The sequence below is a fragment of the Phycodurus eques genome, chromosome 8 (assembly GCF_024500275.1).
Source record: "Phycodurus eques isolate BA_2022a chromosome 8, UOR_Pequ_1.1, whole genome shotgun sequence".
NCBI lineage: Eukaryota > Metazoa > Chordata > Actinopteri > Syngnathiformes > Syngnathidae > Phycodurus > Phycodurus eques.
Window position 1 is genome coordinate 17,489,462 of NC_084532.1, and position 21,104 is coordinate 17,510,565.

Sequence of the window (21,104 nt, forward strand, 5' to 3'; positions counted from 1 at the left end):
TTTGCTTATTGCTGGAGCCAAAAAACTGCCATGAGTCACAAGTCTGAATCATAAATCTGAGGTATAATCCTTAACAGTTTTTAAGGAAGTTCTCCATCTTGCATCAGTAACCTCTCTCTCTCTCTCTCTCTCTCTGTCTTTTTTTTTAAACCTTTTCAGGCTCTGCTTTGCTGTGTTATACAAGTTATACCTCTCATGATCATTATCAAAGGTTCAGTTCCCAATTGAGTAATATTTTTGGGGAGTGCATCTGTATGTCGTGTCGTGTATCGTGTATGCGTGCGTACATGTGTGAGTGAGTGAATGCGTGAGTGAGTGATGTTTGACCGTGTAGTCTGCATGTGATCGTCTGACATGAAACAGGAGATAGTCCTCAGGGCACAGGCAGTCAAGCATTCAGTAGTTGGTACAAAGTGCAGGCATGCATGTGTGAACATGTACTGTATAGTGCACACACATTTGCTATAGATCTTTTGTGCTTTCTCTGTAATGAGCAGTCCTGTAGGAGGAAGAAAAGAAAAGAAAAAAAAACATGCACCCCCTCTTGTCTCTCAAGAAAAAAACAAATATGAATTTGCCACAATTGATATATATATAAAAAAAAATGTATGCAGATTTTAAATCTGTATGAACCTCCCCAGAATTAATATTCCCGACACTCCTATTAACCTTTCTAGACTCTTAAAACTTTTCAACTCTTAAACATAGAATAGTGCACAGTAGTACTGTTCATTATGTACATTTTATTCCTTGTAAAGATGTTTTTAATGAATTTATATATTTTTTTTACAGTTTTGAATGTTTTAGGCTAGGAATTGTTTGAATTTCCACCCAAACTTTTATAGTTTACACTCAAAATCCCGCGATAGGTGAATTATGTCTGATAGGAAATTAAATGGGAAAGAAAATATGCAATGCACTGAATCAGTAATAGGTAAATGGCCATATAGCGAGGGAACACTGAATTCACTACTATTGACGGCTTTCGGGTGAAATTTCAGGATGAACCTAAAATGCACGACAAGCATTACAGGTGAAATTAATTCAACCTTCTCTCAACTTTTGAATGCGGATGTCCAACTGTTCAATGCACCTTTTACACAACAGGTGTGGGAGGCACAAATGGACTAATACATTTTCAATGGTGTCCACTTCTATGCCTTTCTGTTACTCTTCCCATTTGTCTCTATCTCTGGTGTAACCTGCTAATGAGACTCTGTGGCACTCGAAGCTCAGTGGCCATTTCCCTTTTATATGTTCCGGTTTGAAGCCTCGCAATGACGACGTACTGTTGATCAATTATTAGGAATCGTCTCGGTCTCGTGATGTCAAAATGTGAAAGGTATGAGGAAGAGGACTGTTTCAATAGCTATTCTAATTGAACCAGGACATATATTGATCAATTCATGGCTCTAAAACCTGTCTGGAATTTTGCCATTGAGCTCCTTGTTTGAAAACAGCAAGTTTTGCAATAAGTACTGCAATGAGAATGAGAAGTTGAACATGTCATGTTCATTCTAAAGTTTGGAGAAGGTCAAATTAATTGCACCTGTAAAATTAATATAATAGTTGCACATGTGCATTCCGAAGTTGGTGGTCAGGTGCAGAAGAACGAAAAGAGCAAAGAAAATCTACAACCTACATGGTTGGATACGTTATTTAAAATATAGGCAAATAGCACCAACCTCAGGAATCTTCATAAAATGGTCGGTCCAAATAATGTGATGTTGAATGAAGACACTGCATTGCCGGAAGGTGTGAATTGTTGTTTGTCTCAACGTGTCAGTCCTGTGATTGACCGCTGATCAGTCCAAGGTTGTGCCCCAACCCTCCAGCTTCTCTGTGTTATTCGAAAATATATAACAGTTTCTTGATACAGTGAGTCAGTACATATTCGTGACAAAACAGTAAACTGTGCTTAGAAGATGCTTCTTTGCAACCATAGTTACAGTATTGGATGTATTCTAGCAAAGTAGGTATATGTCCAATGTGTGTAAAATACTACAGTAATACACATTGATCAGCAACAAAACTAAGACCACTTGTACAATCCAGTGAAATCAAACACAAAAATATTTACTTAGAAATGATTGTAAAATTATCTCATTTAGCTGCATGACAGAGTCAAAATAAAAGTCACATCTCTCACTATGATGCAGTGCACCTATTATAATATTATGAATTAATCAACTATATTTTGAATAAACTTCACACAAATTTTCAAAACTACTGATAATCTTGCACTTCAAACAACTTCAATGAGCGCCATCTGTAAAATCAACTTTTGGGGAAAAGTTAGATTTTGATCTCGCATCCAAATAAGCTGGTTTTTTTTTTTTTTTTTTTTTTTTTTTTTTTTTTTAAAAAGAAAACATGCTTGTCAGATTGCCATCATTTGTGTAAAAATGTCATTATCATCAGCCACATCCTAAATATCTCGAGTAATTTTGACAGCTAGTTTAAAAAAACAAATCTAACTTTTAATACCGAGTGTCACACCCTCTAAAGTGTATTCAATGATAAAGTGAAATACGGTCTGGGTTTAGCTTTCCTTTCATTAATTTCTCCATCTACTATAGTGCCAATCAAGTACTTTAGGTTTGGACTTTGGACAATCGTCTTGCTGAGATTCATTCAAGCACTTTCTATTGATGAGTTCAGCAGAATAAAAGGAGGGGCTGTGTGAAAGCAGCGATACAGGAAAACAAATATTGCAATTTGTCCTCACTAACACACGAGCCTCAATCTCACTAATGCCCATCAGTGAATGAGCACGGTGCACTGTAGCGTGTCAGTGTGCCCTCTCTTACCAGGTCAAGTCTACCCGTGCATGTGTGTATGTGTATAATTGAAAGTGTATGCGTATCTCCTAAGGGGATGTCGATAATACACATTAATCAAGCTCCGCTCCACTTGTTTCATCCTCAGCCAGTAAATTGAAATTAGCCAAGACCACAGAAGGCTTCATAATCAAAAGAAACATTAGATAGTGCCAAAGCATTTTGTTTGCATCATCAGATCCATAACATTGTATGTTTAGTTTTGAATCCGCATCACGCTAATTATGCTAATTATCGGTTGCTGATACGCTATAAGATATCGTGTGCGTTGATTCTTATTTCGTCACTTACGCTTCAGTGCCAAGTGTGGTAGATGAAGATGAAATGATGTGAATCAATGCGCCATTATGTTTGCAGTTTTGATGTGGAGAATGGCCCTTCCGCCAGCTGCAGTCCTCTGGACCCTCAGGCCTCCCCCGGCTCTGGACTCGTCCTCCACACCAACTTCCCAGGTCACAACCAGCGCAGAGAGTCCTTTTTGTATCGCTCTGACAGCGACTACGATCTGTCACCCAAGTCGATGTCACGGAACTCCTCCATTGCCTCTGAGCTGTGAGTAGAAACATATAAGTACTGTGCAATACCTGGCCACCTGCACAATTGAATGAGATTAAATAGGTTAATGTAGTGATAATTCTAATTCTCCGTTTTGACTGACACTATCAGAGAGGTATTACTTGTTACAATGTTTATTATTGGGGTTGTAGTTTGATGTGCTGTAGGATTTCACGCCATCATACTGAGAGATGTTTTGAATGTTTTTGTTAGAACAAGAACAACCATTAGTAAATTAAATGAATACATCTCTGGCTGTGTTAAACAAACGGAGAATTATTGTACTTATATAAATAGTGTGATCACACACCATTCATTTAACTCTTGTCACAGTTTTGTTTTTTTCAGTTTCTTTGCAATTACATGAATAAATAAATGCATGATATGCTAAGCCTCCTTCTACAATTGCACACACGTGTTTAATTACTGACTACATAATCCTCAACATAATCCGCAGTTTAAATTATTTCTGTATCCACACTGAACGAGTTAATTGTTTCCTCCAGGCACAAGAAGCACTTCTGCCTTTGACATTATTTAAATTAAAGACAATAACAATCTTGTTTTCGCGATTGATTCATTTTACGACCTTATCATTCAATGACATTTTTGTTGATGGAAATGCCACATTCGTAAAGAAACTGTCCAAAGCCAAAACTATCACCAAACAATTTGTTTATTTCTCTTTTAAATATCATTATCTGATATACTGTCACAATGAGGATATGTTGTACTGTTTAATGATGTGTGCTATTTTGTAATGGAAGCAGTCGTTCTACTGTTTTGACCTTCTAAGTACACTCATTGGCTCACTGGAGATGAAGCTTTTCTCTGGTAGCTGTTGATCCACTGATAGGTAACGAGTGGTGGTGCCTGTAAAAATCCCTTCAGTAATAAACATGTGGCTCCAGCCAGCATGACAATGATTTGAAGTGTCTTACTCTTTCTCAGGTTACAAAAATAGAGATTAGTCATTGCACAAAAAGCCTTACAAGGCCCAGAACAGAAGACCAATAATGAACTACGTTCCACTCTCTTTGGAGTCCATTTTTCTCAGTTCATTACAGTGATGGGACTGGCTGGTTATCGTAGCTTTTTTTTTCCATCGCTAATGTTGTATTTACAAAGCTATCAACAGTGAAGCATTTGGTGCTTATGCTGTATTTGAATGTATTTCTTAATACTCATTTCTGTGTCCTTGCAGACATGGTGACGACCTGATCGTGACGCCTTTTGCTCAGGTAAATATTTCCCCATCTGCTGTTGAAAATTCAGTGAAATATGTTACGTTATGGGGAACCTGTAAGGTCGAACGCATTCAATTGCAACATGCTGGTGTGTGTCCTGTGATGTTTTCGGATTGCTAAACAAATGTAGAAATAATTCAAGTTCAATTGAGCCGTTCCGGGGTCAAATCTTCTTATCAATATTTCCTGGACTGTAAAGACTGTTATAGAAAAATAAAACAAAGTCTATTGCTGTTTAATAAAACTTAAAACAAATATGTACTAACCATTTGACATTTGATCTACACATAGCGGTAAGGAAAGTGTAGAGTGATTGTGGCTGAAGTCGACTTTATGCACAATTTCAAATCCTTAACTGTCATACAAGTGTAAAAAGAAGTTAGCGTTGGTATATTCATACTTACTATCACACTCAATGCAGTTCCTTTTTTTGTAGTAGATTCACCTGTATTGTTTTTATTTACTTTGTGTCGCTTTAGTCTATTTCACTGAGCAGAGATGATAGAGACATATTTCTCATGCTAGTGAGTGACAAAAGTACTGTACATTATGATCAGAATCATCTTTATTTGCCAAGTATGTCCAAAAAACACACAAGGAATTTGTCTCCGGTAATTGGAGCTGCTCTAGTTCGACAACAGGCAGGCAATTGACAGAGAACACTTTTGAAACATAAAGACATTGACAAAAAACAGTCACTGAGCAATAAAGGGTTGCTAGTTATCTGGTAATGCCGGTACATTTTTATTTTATTTTTTTGACAATTGTGCAAAAAGATGCAGTGTCCTCTAGCACTTAGAGCAGTTCGAAAGACTAATATGATAGTTTGTCCTCTGGGGTTTTGTTTGACTTAAGAGGATATTTTATTTACAGTATGTCATTTTACAAATTGTACATCTTCACCAGCATTATTATTACTGTCCATCCATTTTCTGAACCGCTTATCCTCACTAGGTTCGATCCCAGCTGACTTTGGGCGAGAGGCAGGATACACCCTGGACTGGTCACCAGTCACAGGGCATACAGTATATAGACAAACAACTACTCACGCTTTCACTTCATATCTGTGGTCAAATTAGAGTCTGCAACCTACCTAATAAAACATGTTTTGGGAATGTGAGAGAACGTGCTAACTCCACACTGGAAGGCCGGGATTCAAACCATGAACCTATGAGCTATGAGGCTTGCATGATAACCACCCTCCAATGTTCTGTCTTAATTATTATTAGAACAAATGTGCACAAGCAGCATGACGTGTCCATGTTACCGAATCAAAATGTCAAAGTTTCCACACCGTACAATAGCTCAATAGCTGTATAAAGCTCAATCAATGGACATCAACCGAGTTCCATTAAAGAATGAACAAAACGGTGAATTGACCAAAAGCTAGTGCTAAACAAATGCATGGAGACAAATGAATATCTTGATCTTATATGTGTCCAGGTCCTTGCAAGCCTTCGAAGTGTGAGGAATAACTTCACTGCACTGACCAATGTCCAGTGTGCCTCCAGCAAGTAAGTCATCCATTGTTTGGCTTACATGACTTCAGTTCAAATAAGGCAGGTTGTCATTTGGAAGAAACATTTAAGGCAACACTCACACATTTGAACCCACCAGACATACTGATTCATTTTAAGCGTGTTCGGTTCATTTTAAATTCCCCAGAAGCTGAATACAAAATATTTTAAAACAACAATGTTTTCACTTTATTTATTATTTTAACAATAATATAATTGTGATTGTTAATTTTAAAAACCGCAATATTCTTTTTAAGTGACTATGAAACTATTGATATTGTTTAATACGCAAGACTATGTAATTCCAGAAAAAAATATTCACTGAGATAAAAGCTGAATTTTATGAGTGTGTCGTTTCGTCAAGTTGCCACAAGGTGGTAGTGACGAGCTGTACACTGCCTGGGCTGTGTCTGCGCGTCAGTTAATGTAGTTTGACATATCTAGTAGACACAATAGTGTGAATGCACAGACATGACCTCAAATTGGGGCCTGAGTAGGGAGTCCTGTATAACTATATCTCCCCCCCCAAAATATATGAATACAGCACTGTACTATATATACACGGTGTATTGAAACTTGTACAAATAGATAGATAAATGTGTGGATAGATGTCAGTGATGAATGTCACACTTATTAAAAAGAAAATGTTATTCAAAGTGACAGTAGCAGTCTCCCGTATCACACCTCACGGTGGTGCAGAGGCTAAAAATATGTATGTAGGGCAGCTATGCCTTTTTCCCGCAGTGTCTTGGAAGGATGCTGCAAGCCATACAAACATTCACTTGTCTTCTCTGCATCCCATAAGTGTGTACGACCTACATTCATAGACACTCAGACAAACATTGGAATTAAAAAGAAAAAAAAATGCAGGTATGCTGGTATATTACAAGATTGTACATTGAGAGTTGTGTATTTTAAACAATACAGTTAGAGGAGCGTGTTAATCAGACATTTTTGATCACAGTCACTTAAAATAGCCAACACTCTGGTCATAATGGACCCAATGGGATTTTATGGCGTACTTGTGCAGTAACAGGTTTGAATCAATGAGATTCTGGATTTGAACCTGTAAACCTGATGGCCTCATTATGTGTGCAGTCTGTGACTTCTGTGTATTTTCTGGGTGCGGCGGGTTCCTCATAAGAATTACCAAAGCATCAATGTTTGCTTTGCCGCTGACTCAAATTGACATCACTGTGATTGAGGATATGGAGCACATACAATGAATTACAGTCAGGAGACAGACTAATCACTGAGTTTGGGCTGCACGTTGTCTGGGCACTGGTTGGTTCCCTATTCAAAATATTGTACACAGCCAGGACAACTTCCTCTATTTTTAAAGGGATCGTCCAATATTTTACAAAGTTAGTCTCAATATCATTATCATCATTGTATTTATTTAAGAATGAGAAAATCCAATCTTGATATGAGGTTTTTAATCATCCTTCAAACATATGTTTTTTTTTTTTAAGACCCGGGGGCTGCCATTTTGAGGAAGACATTGAATTGTGGCTGTTACCGTGGAACCTCTAAATCACATAATTCATCCCGGTACGCTGGTTGAACTCCAGTCTGTTTGTATTTTTTGCCATAGAAAATGATTTAATATGTTCCACGTGCAAACTGTTATCATAAAATCCTTATTAAATGGACAGGCAATTTACATACAGATTCAAGAACAGTAAATCACTGTATAATAAATCTAGAATAAAACTCACCAATTGATAAATTACCCAATGGACAGATGGAGGTTTGCTAGCGTTCTTAACTGTTCTCTCTAATTAGAAAAATAAAAATAAACTCAATGCTGATGACGTTCTTAAAATGTTTAGATAAGTGTGCAAATCTAGTTAATTGAAGGCAGGGCAGCACAAGAACGCATCTTCCTCAGTAGCCTTTGTACTGCCTAAGAAATTGATAGTAAAAGACGTTGCCTGTCAAAAAAAAAAATACACATTTTCAGTTCAGTGAAAATGAACAGTTTGTTAGTGAGCTTGAGTGCACATTTTCATGCTAGTACTTATCCATTATGCTTTCATCTGCATACCATTGTGTACATACTGTATGTAATTTTTGTTTCATTAACTGTATTGCTTATATTGTACTGACCAGCAAGGCAATAAATAAAATGTTCAGTTCTTTGGTCATCCTTATACTTTTCCTCTTTCGATAACCATAAACTGCTGCAGTGGCATAAGAGAAAATCCTTACAATAAACGAGAAAAAGTCAAACATGCTTTTTGGAACCTTGAGATGATTACTAAGATCTCTCACAAGATTTTCGGATATCTGCCTTGAGATTATTCGTGATCGTTTTTGTGCTGAATTTGAAGCATATTTTCCAGCACATTTTGGTTGCATTCCTACTTGTGTAGCTTGAGGGGCATTAGACCTTAGCGGTTTCACTGTATCCAACTAAGGGCGGAGCAAAGTTGATATTCCTAATATAAACCTTGTATCTTTGGCAAGTTTGATAAATAGGCTATTAAATCATTTCTAATCTTCGACATTGAACCTTTCCAATATAGATACTATATTGTGGGCCTGTCACGATAATTACTACATCGACTTATCGTTCGATAAATAAAACGCACACGATAGTTTTTCCAATAAGTGGTCATTGTTGTGGTGAGCCGGCGTGAGGATCAGAAAGTGAGCAGACAGTTGGTGTCATTAGCCGCTAGTAGGCTGATGAAACGCCGGCGGACCGGTACACTCTTGCCTGTGTCCGTGTAGTACTTCACAGCCTTGCTCCATGTGCAACGTGTAGAGTCACACAACGGAAGAGACATTTAAGGGAAAGTTAACTGTCTGTTGTGCTTGCTAGCCAGCGAGCTAACAAGTTAGCCTGTAAACTGATGAGCTAGCAAGCCAAGGAGCTAAATAGCTCGCGCCACCGCTATAAAGTTTTTAAAAATGTCAGTGCCTCTCCGCGTTGTTGTGTGTGTTAGTCCCCAATTAACACACACGCAGGAACTAACATCAACGGCACTCGTTATTCAGCAAGTAGTTGACGACAGCGAACATCAACGTATATTTGATTGACAGGTGAAGGTTTCATCTTCGTTTTTGTAATTTCCTTTGAAATAATTTTGACTAAAGATCTCTGGTCAACTCTTCACATGTGACGTGATCTATTCCGATCGGATGTATCCATGATGTGGGCTACATTTAATCGGAGCAGCCATGTGACATGCGCACTTCGTCGTGAACGTCACATCATTTATCAAGATGGAGGTCTGTCATCTGTTCAGCACAGTAGCTATGATTGTTTTATACATATATATATTTTTAAAAACGTGAGAAAAAAACAACTTATAAGTAATTCATCATTTTTTCATGATTTCAGAGGCATTAAAAATATATCATTTATCGTGGTAGTTTTTGTGAAAATATGTTGTCTTAAAATATGTTTTATTGTGACAGGTATGTAATGCTATTTGCTGAATTTTAGATGAATTAAAAAGTTATCCAAAAGGTCCTCAATCTTTACGCAAGTGAAGCTTTTGTTCTTACTGTCTTTCCTTCTTACAGGAGGTCTCCTGCAGGCGCAAATCAGCCTGCAGTCACCAAAGTGTGCCTCCCAGGTAAGAAGCTCAAATGAAAATTTCAATCATAATACAACATTTTATTTCAATTGTGGGTTGTTGTTTTTTTTTACCCCAAGAACATCAGATACGTAAGCTTTTGCTAATTGTTGATCATTTTGTCTTCCTCACATAATCACATACGTGACAACTTTCACCTTGTATACCATTTGCGTTGTAGTCCAGACGTCTTTGTCATCTGAGTCATTAACCATACCAAAACTAGCTCTGACACTGGTACTATCATCTAATAAAGCAGCTGACTGAATAATACCGGAATCCTCCCTCTTTCAACATGTGATTTTTTTTTTTTTTTTTACACTGTGCACGTACGTATTTATGTGCATCAGCGTTTGCTTGTCAGCATTTGAAAGTTAATGAAGTGTACATGTCACTGGGAATCTCTTCTGGGACTAAATTCAAGAGTTGTAACTATAAAGATAAATAGATAAGGTAAATAAGGGTCATTAATCAATTATGTCACGTTTTGACATATTTACATGAGTCAGAAATGGTAATGAAAACAAAGTCTCATCATCTCCACAAAGTGTATGTTTGCCTTTTTAACACAGTCCAGTTCATCCTCTGCGATCCTATGCTGTGAATGTTTCTGCTTATAATTTGAATGTGCTGTCAGCGCTTGACAGTGTGTGTATGAGGGGTTAGTATTTTATAATGTGATGGTATTATTGTTTTTAAGCTTTATCTGTGCAGTTGTGGTTTGGCAAGATGGGACTTGAATGAGTGCTTATTGTTACATAGTGTGTGTGTTTGTGTGTGCGTGCGTGCACGTGTGTGAGTGCGTGTGCGTGCGTGCGTGCATGCGCGCGCGTGTGTGTGGTGTGGGGAGGTGTTCCTGTGGGTCTGATTGACGTCAGTGTGCCTTTCTGTGGCTTCTGTTGACTTCCTGTCAAAGCAGATGGACCAAGTTTTCACTTCCTCCATCAGAACCGCAGCTCATCAGGTGCTGTGTGTGTCATGATGCATGCTTGTGTGTTCAGGCATCCTGTAAAGAAAAACAAGGCTGTTTCTCAAATATGTGTTACGCATATCTTTATTGCTTCCGCTAAGAAGGATTTTTTTCTAACCAACAATTAAAGGGCTCATAATCACAAAAATGAGTGTATGGGTGCAACAGGAGACAATGAGGTTAAAGTTTCTAATATTGTTTCATAAACTCCATATTTTTTTTGGCATTGTGTTGTACAAAGTCTATGGAGAATTTGACAAAACGTTGCCAAAAAGATGAACACCTGTGTAGGCCGCTGTCACAAACCCTCCACACATTGTGGATGACAAAAGATTAAGCTGTTAAGAATTTGCCTCATTGTTTCCATCATAAAACCTTTAATTAATTGTATAGGTAGGTTATTTTTAATAAATATTTTAATATTTGCGGCGCGGTTCAATCCCCGGCCCCGCCTGTGTGGAGTTTGCATGTTCTCCCACTGCCGGCGTGGGTTTTCTCCGGGCACTCCGGTTTCCTCCCACATCCCAAAAACGTGTGGTGGGTTGATTGAAGACTCTAAATTGCCCATAGGTGTCAATGTGAGTGCGAATGGTTGTTTGTTTAAATGTGCCCTGCGATTGGCTGGCAACCAGTTCAGGGTGTACCCCGCCTCCTGCCAGAAGATAGCTGGGGATAGGTTCCAGCACTCCCGCGACCCTTGTGAGGATAAGCGGCTCAGACTATGGATGGATGGATTTTAATATTCCTAATTATCATACAAATGTAAAAAAAAAAATGGTAAAATGAAAAGCAATAATCACATCCTTACCTTAACATTGATAAATTACAATGGGCATGGTAAAGCTAGACCACTTTGAATGTGTTACTTGACAAAACCTCCGTTGTATAGTCTTTTTCTTCTTAACATCTTGTTGAGGCTAGTCCTTTTTCCCTTTAGCTATTGGACCCTGGAAATTCTTTTAACAGCATGAATATTACAAGTTTGAACATCAATGTGAATAAATTCATCAGAGTATGAATATGGATACCTTTTTTTCTAATATGCGGCACAAACATGGAAGCACAGACCTGTTTGTTTATTAAGTCTTGTCTTCATGGCTATACGATATACTACATTAATACTATAATATGTTGCAAAGGCCTTCCAGCGTCAAACTGTACGATGTACTGTAATATTGTAAACATTATAGAGTGAATAATAAAGATGCAAGTTCATTCTGAGGAGAGAGAGTGGTGCAGTCACATGTTCATCTCACTTGACCTTGATTATCTTTTTGATGGATTTCTTAAATAAAGGCTGCAACTTTGAGCTGTGACCACATACTGTGGATGTGTTTGTACTTTTCAGTTTAATTTATTGACAAATTAATAAAAACATTTTAATGGTCAGTCATCTGTCACGTCAAGTGCAACATCTCCCATCACCCATGCTTTTCACACCTGTGCAAATACAAAACATTGTTGTCTATAGCCACGACACGGCCTTATGCTTTTTCAGTTCTTTTTGGAAGGTGATTTGATTCTTTCTTCTTATCACCCATATCCCTCTCTGTCTACCAGAGAAGGAGGAAGAGGTGGTGGGCAGGAAGTGTGAGGCAGGAAGAGAAGATTATATTGTTCCTGTTTTTTTTGTCATTAACTGTTAGGACTTGACGGAAGCCAGGAGGAACTGTGTCTAGATGAGTTTTGTGTGTGCATGTGCGCAGGGGGGTTATGTATGGGGGTGTTTGTGTCTGCGAATGTGTGCGTCAGCCCGAAGTAGAAAAATAGAATGCAGTGACAAATTCATAGTGTCTGCCCACACAATGCACACGATAACAAAATGTTATCATACGTAAGTGCACAGGTGAATCTCATTCCAGCTCTCTGGAGACACATGCTTTAATCCCTTATAGCATAAAAAAAGATGACATACTAAACTGCCGACATTACTACGATAACAAATGAGAAATTATATAAAAGACGAGAGGCATGCAAGAAGGTTTCTTCTAAATCTAAGAGACGGCACCAAAACCAACAGCACAATCTCTCTAAATATATGTTGTGATGTGGTCACATGGCCTTGTGGTTAAAAAAATAATCAAATGAATAAGTATTGTAGCAGCATCTATGCTGTGTTTCAAAAACTGATTCACTCTTTACTTTGACTCACTTTGCAGGAATATGGCTACCCAACTTCTTTATTTGCACTGAAACCACATTGCTCAAAGTTGGTAATTGCTCAGCTATGTGCCGGCCTTGTTTGCGTCATAAGCAGCCACCTTGTTTGTCATCATTCCTTGTCACTGCATACCATCCACTTCACTTTAATGTAAATACAGCTTTGGGTGTTGGGTGATGTGTCTGACATATTTCAATGTCCTTTGTGCAAAAAATGCTGTTAGCGTAATTGTACAATTTTTTTTTTTAGGATTTCAGTTGGAAACAAGCCTGTTACTTCTACACTACCTCTCCCCTACCAACTTATTAAAATCATGTCTTCATTAGGCATTGGTTGGTTACCAGTTTCAAGGTATGCAGCTCAAACAATCCATCAGTGGTGTGAGCTGTTTTTCGTCAATGCAGGCAAAGGGACACGACCACTCCTGTTGCGAGCAGTCAGTGAGCCTGACGACTTCTTCCCTTGTCGAAAAAGTCAGCTCTTTTGAGATTTTTTCTGATAACTGCAGCTTGGGAGAGGCAGACAACTAGCTAAGATGACTAACATCGGTTGGTTTCTGCTCTGACGTTACTTCACAAAGTCGAGAAGAGCAGAGAAGTAATTACTCATTTTTGGAGAAATAAGTACTTTGACTGTTGAACTACATTTGGATTGTATTTGGAAATATTCAGTTTATTTTTATTTTACATTTACTAATGTACTTACGGAGAGCGTTCAATGGAATATTATATTGCAGCCATTTGCTAAAATCATTTTTCCTCATTAATGTACACAAAGCACCGCATATTGACAGAAAAAACAGCATTGTTGAAATTTTTGCAGATTTATTAAAAAAGAAATACTGAAATATCACACAGCCATAAGTATTCAGACCCTTTGCTGTGACGCTCATATATTTAACTCCGGTGCTGTCCATTTCTTCTGATCATCCTTGAGATGGTTCTACACCTTCATTGGAGTCCATTTGTGTTTGATTATACTGATTGGACTTGATTAGGAAACCCACACCCCTGTCTATATAAGACCTTACAGATCACAGTGCATGTCAGAGCAAATGAGCATCATGAGGTCAAAAGAACCGCCTGAAGAGCTCAGAGACAGAATTGAGCAATTGGGGGAGAAGAGCCTTGGTGAGAGAGGTAAAGAAGAACCCAAAGATCACTGTGGCTGAGCTCCAGAAATGCAGTCGGGAGATGGGTGAAAGTTCTAGAAAGTCAACCATCACTGCAGCCCTCCACCAGTCGGGGCTTTATGGCAGAGTGGCCCGACGGAAGCCTCTCCTCAGTGTAAGACACATGAAAGCCCGCATGGAGTTTGCTAAAAAAACACCTGTAGGACTCCAAGATGGTGAGAAATAAGATACTCTTTTCTGATGAGACCAAGATAAAACCTTTTGGCTTTAATGCTAAGCGGTATGTTGTGGAAAAAAACAGGCACTGCTCATCAGCTGTCCAATACAGTCCCAACAGTGAAGCATAGTGGTGGTGCAGTGGGGGTGTTTTTCAGCTGCAGGCACAGAACGACTGGTTGCAATGGAAGGAAAGACGAATGCGGCCAAGTACAGGGATATCTTGGACAAAAACCTTCTCCAGAGTGCTCAGGACCTCAGACTGGGCCAATGGTTCACCTTCCAACAAGACAATGACCCGAAGCACACAGCTAAAATAACAAAGGAGTGGCTTCAGAACAACTCCGTGACTGTTCTTGAATGGCCCAGCCAGAGCCCAGACTTAAACCCAATTGAGCATCTCTGGAGGGACCTGAAAATTGCTGTCCACCAATGTTCACCATCCGACCTGACAGAACTGGAGAGGATCTGCAAGGAGGAATGGCAGAGGATCCTCAAATCCAGGTGTGAGGTTGCATCATTCCCAAAAAGAATCACGGCTGTATTAGCTCAAAAGGGTGCTTCTACTAAATACTGAGCAAAGGGTCTACATATTTATGGCTGTGTGATATTTCAGTTTTTCTTTTTTCATAAATCTGCAAAAAGTGTCAACAATTCTGTTTTTTCCTGTCAATAGGGGGTGCTGTGTGTAGATTGTGGGGGGAGGGGGGGGAATAACTTAAATGATTTTTAGCAAATGGCTGCAATATAACAAAGAGTGAAAAATTTCAGGGGGTCTGAATACTTTCCGTACCCACTGTATTTCACATTAGAGCTGTAATTGTTATACTGCGGTACCGTAAAAACATTTTTGCTCGCCGTTATCGTAACATCAGAATCAGGTACCGGCCCATGCCTAGTCTATATTATTATGCTGTTCATTCAGTCATTTGCCATCAAATATTAAAATATATCCTGCAGAGATAAGTGTTTTGAGCATTTTACTTGTGCCTATTAGAGTATTTCATTAGTGTGTATGAGAGCATTTCCCTCGTGTTTATGAGTGGAAAATTGTCAGTATTGTGTATGAAAGCATTTCAGTTGTGTTAATGAGTGTTTCAGTAGTACTTTAAGTGTGAAAGATCAACCTGAAATATGTTCCTAACGGCCCCTCGTAGGTTCAGTTCTAACGCTGTGATTGTGTGAATGGTTGCCTGTGCTTCTATATGTGCCCTGTGATTCACTGGTGACCAGTTCAAGGTGTATTCTGCCTTTCGCCAAAGTCAGTTGGGATAGGCTGAATGGTCCACTTGTAGCCAGAAATCATGATGTTTGGTGTTGCAGTTTCATAACAGGGTCAAGAAACAAAAAAAAAAACAAAAAAACATCGGCAACATTTATGTGTGAGAACCTCTCACAGCTTTGACCTCACTTCCTGATGAAGTCATCCTCTGACATGAAATGCTGTCATACAGGATATATGTGAAGGAAAGGGCTTTTCAACTCAGCTGACCTTATTCACACATTGAGTGTGTTCTGTACTCTACTTTATCTGCAGGGCTCTCCTGTAGAGTGTGTGTCTGTTTTGTGTCTATCTAAGATGCATACTTTTTTGTATTGTATATATTTCCCAGTTAGAAGCAATAAACTATTGTATACGATTTGTGTGTGTTATCTTTGTAGGTTAAAGGTGACTGGACAATGCAGAGCTGTTATGCAATGGGTTAAAAGAGGACACAGCACATATACAGTATTTCCTTCATATTCAAACAGACTAGGGGACAACAAATGGGGCAACAAACGATTCTTCCAACTGTTGTCCATTATGTTTTAGTTCCAGAAACGAAAGACCTAGGAAGCTGCTCAATTGTTTACAACTAAACAAACTAAGACCTGAAGACGGCGGCACGGTGGACGACTGGTTAGAGCGTCAGCCTCACAGTTCTGAAGACCGGGGTTCAATCCCTGGCCCCACCTGTGTGGAGTTTCCATGTTCTCCCCGTGCCTGCGTGGGTTTTTTCTGGGCACTCCGGTTTCCTCCCACATCCCAAAAACATGCATGAATTGGAGACTCTAAATTGCCCGTAGGTGTGAATGTGAGTGCGAATGGTTGTTTGTTTGTATGTGCCCTGCGATTGGCCGGCAACCAGTTCGGGGTGTACCCCGCCTCCTGCCCGATGTTGGCTGGGATAGGGTCCAGCACGCCCGCGGCCCTAGTGAGGAGAAGCGGCTCAGAAGATGGATGGATGGAAGACCTGATGACATGATTGTACTGTCACATTGTTAATGCCGATAACATGCTCATATATATATAAGGTGAACTAAATTTGCTGAAGAGTGATTGTATCACCCATTAAAGGGACTGTAAAGTCATTTTCGTGTTTTGTTTCTAAATACATTAAACATGTTTGAAGATACATTCTGAAAATGTGCAAAAACTGAGAACAATTTAGCTCTGAAGGGGTGAGATACGGCGTTAAACAGTTTTTCACCATCTCAGTTGTCTGTTTTTTTTTTGGTGGCACTAAAAACTTGCCCAATGAAACGCATGGGCTGGGTGTATACTTTCTGGCTTGAATTGGCCCTCCCCCTATTTCCAGTAAGCACTAAGCGCCATCTGTGGCTATTCGGCGCAATTGCAGGGTAATTGCAAATAATAGCTTGGCGTATTTCTACCTCTACATCTTGCAGTTAGCCATCAAGCTATGCCTACAACCCGAAAAATGTGTCTTCTCTGAAGTGTTATGTGTTATTTGAGCTGCAGTGTCTCTGTTGTGGTGACCCACGTGCAGCGCACGGAGCGGGCAGTTGGTGTATTAGATGGCACCAACGCCTGTCTGTGATCCCCACTAGCCCCTGCACCGTGCACTGCTTGTGGGTCACCTCAACAGAGACACTTCATAGAAAGGTATCTGTTTATTACGTTTGCTAGCCCGCGAGCTAATGAGCTAAAGAGCTCACCCAACTGGGGCTGGTTCGTCTAGACAGTACGTCAGCGCCTCACTCTGTGTTGTTGTGTGGTTTCCCACAAAACAGAGACACTTAAGGCAACTGTTTATTGAAAACAGCGGCGTACGTTTTTCAGCCTGTAGCCGACTACAAATGCTTGAGCACATAGCGTGCGAATGAACTTATTTAATTGACAGGTTTGTTTCCATCGTCTTCACTGAACACGCCCCAAATTCTTGCAGTTGGAGGACAGCAATACTTATACAATATACTTAGCGATTTATTAATTTATCAATTCAAATTTTGCAGGCCTGTTAAAAACACTTTTTGTGGTGTGTCAAATTCACACAAATGTTTTTCCCCCGCTTTATAGTACATTTAAGGAGTGATTTATGGCAGTCGTATGCTTGCAACTTTTCTTTGTGCAGCGTAAATGGGCTTTCACTTGTATTGCAAATTTAAGGTATTTAACACTGTCTCCTCATTCACCTACTAATAACACAGCATCAGGAGCAACTTTAGTTTCGCTCCTGTATTGAATCTTACTCAATTGTGCAGGTGAATCTGATGCGTTGGCTACTGAGTAGAATGGCATTTACTTTAACAAAACTAGTAATAACATGGAATTTCTAGGATTTGGTTGTATTATCTATTAGTTGAAAGTCGTCATAGGTTGTCATTGAGTTGTCGTCTGTTTCAGTACGTGTTGTATTAGACTGAACTATTGATTTCATTGGACTCTATATGAGGTTATGTCCACCAGAAACCACATCTACATTCGTTCAGAGGCTGCAAACCATATTTTAGCACTGAGGTCATGCTGGACCGAGTCCATTGGCTCACTTTATGGCCCAGCTACCATGTCTAAATGTCATTGCTACACCGTCACTGCTATTGCACCGTCTTCTCAAAAGAGGACCAGTTTTGAGGAACCCATATAATCTTGGCTGTGTTCCCCTCTTTACTGGTAGTTAATAGGTGTCAGTATTTCTGTCCCATGGCTGTCTAGTGTTACAGGTCCATTTCATTACTTACCGCTCATGGCTTCCTCTATTAGGCACAGCTAATTCTAGCTGCTTGGAAACCCTGGAACATTATTACAAACCTACTGCAACCCCACCCTCTATTGTGTTTGTAGAAAATTTAAATTTGAATTTAGAATGAAAATACCAGTGGAAATACTGGTATGGACAATCAGAACAACAAACCCCACTTGAAGTATTAGTCCCACAATCCCAGCACAGTTTTCTAGTTGCTGGGCAGGCTGACTAGGTGACACCTGGGTGAAACAACGTGATGTGATGTGAGGGCTTGGGGTTTCTTTTATACTGGAAGCATTTTGACAGCTGATAGGAGGCGCTATTATTTCGGCAGAGGAATTCAGTTTGTAATTAACTGCAATTACTCTTTGCAGAACAACACACACCTAGCCAATAGTAATGGACCACATGTGACATTCTATGTCAAAGCTCATAGCAGTGTGAGTAATCATCCATCCATTTTCTACACCGCTTATCCTCACAAGGGTCGTGGGCATGCTGCAGCCTATCCCAGCTGACTGCAGGCGAAAGGCCGGGTACAGACTGAATTGGTTGCCAGCCAATCGCAGGGCACCTGTAAACAAACAAGCATTCGCAATCACATTCACACCTACGGGCAATTTTGAGTCTTCAATTAAAAGACCGTGCATGTTTTTGGGATGTGGGAGGAAACCGGAGTACCCGGAGAAAACCCACACAGGCACGGGGAGAACATGCAAACTCCACACTGGCGAGGCCGGATTTGAACCCGGGTCCTCAGAACTGTGAGGCAGATGTGCTAACCAGTTGCTGCTTGTGAGCAATCAATCTGTATAATTAACCTCATCATCAAGACAATTGACCAATTAATTTGTACTTCAGCCCTACATGTCTTTCAAGAAAGAGCGGTACAAGAGTGGGCACAATAATTAGTTTTGCTTTCCTGAATACATAAAGAGCATTTACATTTTTTTCACTAACTTCATCATCATACTGCATTTAACTAACCAATACACTTTTAGCTCAGGGAAAGTCAAATCAGATTCATAAAAAGTTCCTTAACTCCAGAGGTTTTTTTTTAACTGTTTGGAAATCAATTTTCTTTCTGACATGAGACTGTAGACAATGGGCCACATTCACTAACTGCGCGTACTGCACGTTTGATGCACAAATACGCAATTCATCAATATGTTGTTTTTGTTCGTACTCTGCGAACAATTTTAGAACTCCCTCAGACCGTGCATACGCACAAATAACACAGGATAAGCTTACGAAAAAACACCAAACACACATCTTTTACCCAGGATTCACAATGTATTGGAACTAGAGTCATTTATAAAAATCAGAATCAGAATCATCTTTATTTGCCAAGTATGTCCAAAGCACACAAGGAATTTGTCTCCGGTAGTTGGAGCAGTACAACAGACAGTCAATTTACAGAACACTTTGGAGACATTGACAAAAAACAATTGTGCAAAAAGATGCAGTCCTCTAGCACTTAGAGCAATTTGAATGACTGATATTGCAATAGACCGGTGCAATAGAAAAAAAAAGAGTTTTTTAAAAAGAGTAATAACAACTTTGGCTGTAATAAATCAAACCAGGAATTAGCTGGTGACGTCCAAAGACTCATTGGCTAATGAGTTGACTCACATCCTAATTAACCATGAAAAGGATTTATATGATCGAATGTCTCATATTAAGATTAAGAAAGTTATTAAAGTTTTGGAGACTGTGACTTTTATTTGTTTTAAACTCTTGTGACTTTAAATCTCCGTGCATCAACTCATTTGGCTCAGCTGCGTCAGACGGACGTCCTTTTAGAACGAAACATAAATCTGCCTGTTTTGTCTCATCTTGCCCTATATACGGCTGTGCTTATATCACCACGAAGAACGGGGATGGCCAGGCAAAGTCGGTTGTCCTGGCCAATCCAGAGTGTGCAAAAAAAAAAAAAAAAAAAAAGACGAACCCCCATAAAGACGTAAAAGCATTTTCAATCATGGAGGCAGCACTTTATACATTGTTGCCCCATTTGTTGTCCCCTATTCGGCATACAAATATTTTCAGAGAGAGGCAGATAACAAAAGATTTACTTGGTTGTTAAAACTTTACTTCCATCACAAGCAGCGACACTAGCAGCTATTGTTTAATGATGGCTGAACTCCTGAGGTACGCAGTGGTCTGGTGTGAGGTCACACTCAATGACGGTTTGACCTTCAAGTTTTTGTCCAACATTTGATGCATTTGATGATGTTTTTCCTCGTTGGTCAAATTCCAAATTGAACGACCTTTCTGTGTTCGAATTTGAAGGTTCTACTGTAGTCATAATTTGACATTGTAAAAGTCAGCACATTTTCCACCTCAGTAAAAATGTGTATAGTTTTGACCTAGCGTGCATTAATCTTTTCCCACCTGTGTAAACACTTAAAGCCATAGTCAATACAGCCGTGCTGAGAGTAGAGTGTGTTCTTAAGAGTCACAGATAAGATGAGGTTACTTTCACCCTCTTCTTATTGATACTGTACTTACTCTCTTGCTCATTTTCACACTGTTATTCACAGTCCAGCACAGCATCATTATGCACTTGTACAGATCAGGATTGGATGACAAGCACAACGGCATTTTTTCCTTTTGTCATTTTAACAGATCGTTTTGTAGAAGGGGCATTCGGTCTCTTTTAACAATTCAGTTCAATATGTACAAACGGCCTCATTCAACATTTCCCGATGTTTTTCCTACTTGCACAATTGAAAAGATTGTGGCATTCACTAATTTGTTGTTTCTTTTTGTCATTCTTGTATTATGTATATACATCCATTTTCTATACTACATTGCCTGCTCAGGGTCACAGGGACACTGGAGTCTATTCCAGGTGAGCTCAGGCGATAGGGTACACCCTGGACTGAACATACATTCTCTACTGTATATG

General features: G+C 39.3%; 1 protein-coding gene across 6 annotated transcripts in view; it reads left to right on the top strand.

Annotated features, from left to right (window-relative positions):
• The window catches only part of pde4ba (phosphodiesterase 4B, cAMP-specific a), a 135,318-nt gene that overhangs the window by 76,466 nt on the left and 37,748 nt on the right, over positions 1-21,104 (top strand). For 3 of the 6 annotated variants that reach the window (XM_061684276.1, XM_061684277.1, XM_061684278.1), the window contains 4 exons: positions 3,198-3,392; positions 4,600-4,636; positions 6,086-6,156; positions 9,694-9,746. In XM_061684276.1, coding sequence (XP_061540260.1) covers positions 3,198-3,392; positions 4,600-4,636; positions 6,086-6,156; positions 9,694-9,746 — 356 coding nt within the window. The other 3 variants (XM_061684281.1, XM_061684279.1, XM_061684280.1) reach the window with 3 other exon arrangements.